The sequence below is a fragment of the Phytophthora parasitica genome (assembly GCF_000247585.1).
Source record: "Phytophthora parasitica INRA-310 unplaced genomic scaffold supercont2.15, whole genome shotgun sequence".
In the NCBI taxonomy this organism is placed as follows: domain Eukaryota; phylum Oomycota; class Peronosporomycetes; order Peronosporales; family Peronosporaceae; genus Phytophthora; species Phytophthora nicotianae.
The window spans coordinates 942462-948074 of NW_008649001.1; the positions used below are offsets into that span (position 1 = coordinate 942462).

At 48.8% G+C, this 5613-nt stretch overlaps 3 protein-coding genes across 3 annotated transcripts in view; all 3 read left to right on the forward strand.

The window, feature by feature from the left end:
• Positions 1–2199: 2199 nt before the first annotated feature.
• Positions 2200–2802, forward strand: PPTG_08264 (hypothetical protein; the record flags this gene model as incomplete). Its single annotated transcript, XM_008903207.1, has 1 exon — positions 2200–2802. One exon carries the CDS (start codon positions 2200–2202, stop codon positions 2800–2802), a length of 603 nt encoding a protein of 200 aa, XP_008901455.1.
• Positions 2803–3966: 1164 nt separating this feature from the next.
• On the forward strand, positions 3967–4884 carry PPTG_22360 (hypothetical protein; the record flags this gene model as incomplete). Its single annotated transcript, XM_008903401.1, has 3 exons — positions 3967–3972; positions 4308–4610; positions 4672–4884. 3 exons carry the CDS (start codon positions 3967–3969, stop codon positions 4882–4884), a joined length of 522 nt encoding a protein of 173 aa, XP_008901649.1.
• A 428-nt stretch (positions 4885–5312) lies between these two features.
• The window catches only part of PPTG_08265 (hypothetical protein), a gene marked incomplete at its 3' end in the record, with an annotated part of 1216 nt that continues 915 nt past the window's right edge, over positions 5313–5613 (forward strand). Inside the window, exon 1 of the mRNA XM_008903208.1 lies at positions 5313–5361. Coding sequence (XP_008901456.1) covers positions 5353–5361 — 9 coding nt within the window. The 5' untranslated portion in view covers positions 5313–5352. The remainder of the gene's footprint in view (positions 5362–5613) is intronic.

The following is a 5613-nucleotide window of genomic DNA, read 5'->3' on the forward strand; positions in this document are numbered from 1 at the left end:
TCGTGGAGATACTGGTGTTATTTCCTTCACAAGCGGTCACATGCGCGCAATGGTGGACAGTTTTCCGGAGGTGATTCAAATGGATTGCACACACAAGACCAACCAGCGAGTTATATGCAATGTTTCGTAGTATAGTTTTTTTTTTCAGGTTTGAACAGGTATTAACCAGGTATTTTTTCGTACTGCCAGGTACAACTATACAACTACCAGCTTTTCACGATGGTAGCAATGGACCAGTTTGGTAACGGTCAGCCTGTGCAATACTCACTGATTGAAACGAATAGTGACTGGCACATGGGGAAGTGCTTGGATCACTTTAAGCGAGCTAATGAACACTGGAGATTTGTACGAATTGTTATCGTGGATAAGGACATGCGCGAAGTTGAAGTCATTCGCAAGAAGCTCCCGGAGGCTCGTGTATTGTACTGTCAATTTCACGTGATCAAGTGGCTGCACCATATTATAAGGAAGGCTATGAAGTTTGGGCGTACGATGCAGATGTTCTGGCACAAATGAAGCACACAATTACGAACATGACCTACTTTCGAACTGTTGAAGCGTATGCGTTGCATCATGAGGAGTTCAAACACCTAGCTTGTCGAGAAGGCTGCACAGAGCTTTGTGAATATTCTGACAAGAATTGGGATGATTGCTGTGAAATGTGGGTAAAGGCGTATCGTGTGGACTTACCTCACTTTGGAAATCACACAAACAACCGAGTCGAAAGTCTTTTCGGCAAACTCAAGAGACAGTTAAAAGGTCAATTCACGATGCGGGCAAGCCTCAAGGTTCTTCTGGACTACCAGCGCCGCAAGGAAGAAGAGTACAATTCGAAGGTGGAGATGCCTGGCACTTTGCGGGACGCCTCTTCTCCGGAGCAGATGAACGTGGTGTTGGAGATGGGTAGTCGCAGCAATCAAAACGCAATATGGCGTCGCGACAGACCCAGCCGTAGCAGACAACCACTCGTTCAAGGACAACGGCACCACAATCACTGTTCACTACGAACACCACGAGTCCCTTCTCGAGAAAGATGGGTTGGCTCGCGATTGCGAGTTCTCCCAGACGATGAAGCTTCCATGTCGGCATGCTATGGTGTATAGGAAGGCGAATGGTTATCCGCTGATCATCCCATTCTCCAGCATTGCATCGAGGTATTTCCAGGTTTTGAACAGGTGTTGACCAGGTATTGACTAAAATTTGTCGGGATGTACTGTTGGTACTTGTGCAGGTGGTTTGTACAGAGCCGTCTCATAACGGGTAAGCTGGTGGAGGTAAAAAAAAAAGCCTTTCATGGATAAAATATACAAAGCCAGCGTATCTACAAACGCTTTAATATAAGAAGTATCGACGTACTCAGCAGGCGTTTGGGCGAATTAGTGGTGAACTTGTCCAGTTTCCGGACAGTGATTTCAACACAGCAATGGCTCAACTAGAACAGTGGTGGTACAATTTGCGTCACGGCCGAGTGGTGGATACGCAGGATGGCGACGGTGCCGAAAACGACGGTGACCAAAACGAAGATAGATCTGGAGGAAACGCGGAGACTCCTGACGAAACTACCGGTAGTTCTCATGCAGAGACGCAAGCAACCCAAAGTTCTCACTCCGATACAAAACCTACGCAACTTACGACCTCCGCATCGAATGAACCGCTCTGTCAAAACGCAGCCCAGTAGAAACTGAAGCTCTGTGTGGTAATGACAGTAAAGATCGTGGGCCTAAGATCAAGTTGTCAGGAGGTGTTAGGCGTGTCGGTAGGCCAAAGTTGAACCGTGCCGAACAGAAGCAAAAGGCGAAGGTTGCACTCAAAGATTACAACAAAGGGATAAAGCTCCGCGCTCTTCGGAGGGATAGTGATCTCTGTGACGTCGTCTCACCGCTGCAAATCGTTAAGCCAGGCGTACGTGAAATGGGTTGATTCATCGTTACTTTCCAAGTCAAGAGCAAGGGCAACGGAAAGGTGGTAGAATGGCGTAAGGATGATGGTTTCGTTCCCGATAGAGTTCAGTTTCGCCTGGCATAGTCTATTATTGAAGGCGCTTTGTCGCAACTAAATGGTGAGATGGCTAATGAAGAGCGAATTGAGCTTGATAGCGATGGGGAGAGAGAAGAAGACCAAGTCTGCTTTGTGGCTACTATCGAAAAGATTGGACAGTTCACATGAGCTCATCTGGAAGCCATGAAATGGACCTGGAACATGCAGGCCACTTGCCGGGATGCTGTACAATGTTGTACGTGGATTAACAGTGATGTTAAAACTGGTATTGCAGACCCTGTTCCAGCTAGGATCGTGTTCCTCCAGCTTTTGGAGGCTTGGCCTTATACGCAGCTGCGTGGATTCGGGTTTGATTTGGCATATTCAGATCTTTATTGTTTCCGAGGATCGGCCTGGTTCAATGACAACGCAATGAGAGCTTTTGCGGTGTATTTGAGACGGTACAAGAATAATGGAGCGATCGCGCTTCCTCAGAACTCAGGCAAAACAGTCTCTCTTCATGCAAATATGCTAAATCATATTGCTGAGGGTGTCGAGTTGCATCCATACGTGCTGTTACCCGTAAACTTTGGAGGTGTTCACTGGGGATGCTTAGTGATTGACAAAGCTGCTAAAAAGATCAAGACGTACGACAGCATGGGTGGCAAAAAGAATATGAAGTTTTTAAAAGCGATGACAAGTGAAATCATTGAGAAAACTACGGGAGGGGATAAGTTCACTAATACCACAGTGACAGAGCCCATACAGACGGACGGTGATAACTGTGGTGTGTTTGTTTGCCTCTGTTCTGGCCTGTTTAAGTAGCGATGCACCAAGTGATGTGTCAACTACTGGAGTGCTGAAGCTTCGCTGGGCGATGCTGCATGCAATTTTGAAGATGAAGAACTTCTAGTCAGCTGATACGCAGGATTGCTAACTAAGTTCAATACATGGTCAATACCTGGACATAACATGAATGCGTTGAGGACGTTTAACCTTTCGAGCAGCTATCACCTCTGAGTTTTGGTTGGCCCCGAGTCGTTCCGACACAACTGACCATCTCTCACTTCCACTTTTACCCATATTCTGCACATATGAATACTCCAGGTTTCTACCTGGAAAATACCTGTTGGAGTAACTTATGCGAACTTCATAATTTACTTGCATCTGATTCCTTTCTTTAATTCCGAAACCTGAATTAAACCTGGAACCCTCACTACCCCTCCCAAAACCCACAAAAAAAACGGTTTAATCATCAGGGTTAGGGTGGATTAAAGGGTGATAAAACGACTCGTGATAAAACGAGAGTTTTGGTGAGACCAAAAAGTCGTCTCATCAAAAATCTCGTTTGGTGAGCTTTAATTGTCCTTTATTCATCCCCTCATTTAGCAACTGATTTAAATATATCTTCATTTCTGTATACGATCATAATGTACCCTAAAGTAGAGATTTTTCTCTCTGCTTGAAGTTCACGGATCTTGAAAGGTCGAAGGCGAGAGATTGCGCGCGCAAATTTAAACTGCGAGCTTGGCGCTCACTTTGAAATCTGCACCTTTCCTCGCGCTTCAAAAGTGAGATGCTTGTGGTTTAGTATGATGAAATATGCTGACAGTTGTTGTGAGATCTGTACAGAACATGACTTCAAGTAAATCTCCCTCTCTTTGCTCGTAAGTACACTGTGTATGGTGATGGAATATGAAGAGTAACTATCGTTTCTACTATCGTTTCTAGTATAGGCTGCTCATCACGGTAACCAAGAAACGCGCTCGTTCCTTGACTCCGGAGTTCTTCGACCAGGATCCTGCGTCTACATCGAAGCGACAGAAGGAATCGCGGGCAGCCGTCGCCCAAGAAGCTGCAGTCTCCGTCGCCCAAGAAGCTGCAGTATCCGTCGCCCAAGAATCTGCAGTCTCCCCCCCCCCCCCCCCGTTTCCGTGGCTTCGATCGGGGCGGTCGTTCGCGCACCCCCTCGTGATTGAGGCTGCTACTATGGAGGTAGCGATGCTGTCTGATTTTCGGCTCGATCCACAAAACGAGTTCGAAGAAGATCAACTACTGTCTAGTCAGTCGACAATCACCGAACCTTCGCCTGCGACGACACCTCGCCCTCGTGTGCTGAAGCCTAGGCCAGCGAGTACGGGGTCGAGCCAAACGACCACCACAGAACCGTTCACTGCGTTTTCACCTGTACCCGCCGTCTTGGGCGACCGGGTGGCTGGGCTTGAGCCCGTTGTGGGAATGCACACTCCCCAGGCCACCAGTAGCTCGCAAGCTTCGACGTGGAAACTCCGTGGACTCCGGAGGGAACTCACGCCCACGAGCTGCGGCAGTTGGGCATCGACCCAAAGAAGGTCCCCTACTGGTTCGTGGAATGCTGTGAATCGGATGGATACGATACCGACGCGCTGGTGGTGCTGGCGAGAACTGCGCCTCTGTCCCCGGGCGAGTCCACCACCTCTTCACCTGGTTTCGAGTTAGTTGGGGACACGAATGTGCACTCCGCACGAGACGAGTGGGTTCTGGACAAGTGGCCACTCGGCTTTATGTTTCTGGAGAGCAACTGGAACCCTCACAAGTGGAAGTTTCCTCCTGTGTCGATCGGCATCAACGGCGGCGCAGGATGTGGATGTACGGTGCGATGCAACGCACTTTCGTGTGAAAAACGCGCGAAGCGCGAGATTCTGCACGTGGCAGAACTGCTCCTTCGACGGCGACTGCGGCAACGCGCTTAATGAGAGCAAAGCGCTGGCAATTAGCCGCAATACTCGAACGGGAATGCGAGGGATCACTGCAACTGCACCAATCCCTGCGGGTGAGATCATTGGGGAGTACTTGGGCGAGCTGGATATCTTCGGACCTCCCTGTAAGTACGGACCAGTCAACGAGGGTTATCGCATGCACTTGTAGACAAGGACAACGGGTAACAAGCACGCCGGCATCGACACAGTTCACGCCGGAGGGAAGGTTCGACTAATGAATCACTCGTGCAAGCCAGCAGCTCGGTTCCACGAGGTGCAGACCGGCCGTCACCTGAGCGTGGTGGTGGTAACAGTGAGAGACGTGTACCCTGGTGAAGAGGTCACGGTTTCTTATGGAAATCATCTCTGGTTTGTGTGCCGTTGTGGCTGGTGGCGGTGCCAGCACCGTGACATCCAGCATCTCAACGACATGCCTCGTCAGTAAGGTAACTCGGCCAAGGGCGACGAAGTGTATTCTTGTAATGGCTTGGCGATCTTCCCGAGGTTTTTCATTTTCATACATAGTTTGTATCAATGAAAATATAGCTTCAACCTGAGGTTAAATGTGACTGTCCTTTTAGCACTTTTTCATTTACGGTTCTTCCCCTTGAGGTCTTTGTATCCAAGACACTCGCAGATGTCTAAGGTGAGCTCGCTATTACGCCTAAGTATTAACTAGCACGTTCCGAGGATTTGAGGCCTAACGTGTAGATACATATTGCTGTAGAGAGGGCGTCGTACCGGTTACACGAACTATTCCGTTCAGAAGCAAATGTTGCTATGCCATGTCATAGAGACTGTAAAACCCACAGGGCGCAACATGTGGGAGCAGACCGCAAGACTGTACAACAGTCAACGCAGCAGTAGCTGGGCCGAGCGAGACTTCGACTCTCTCCGT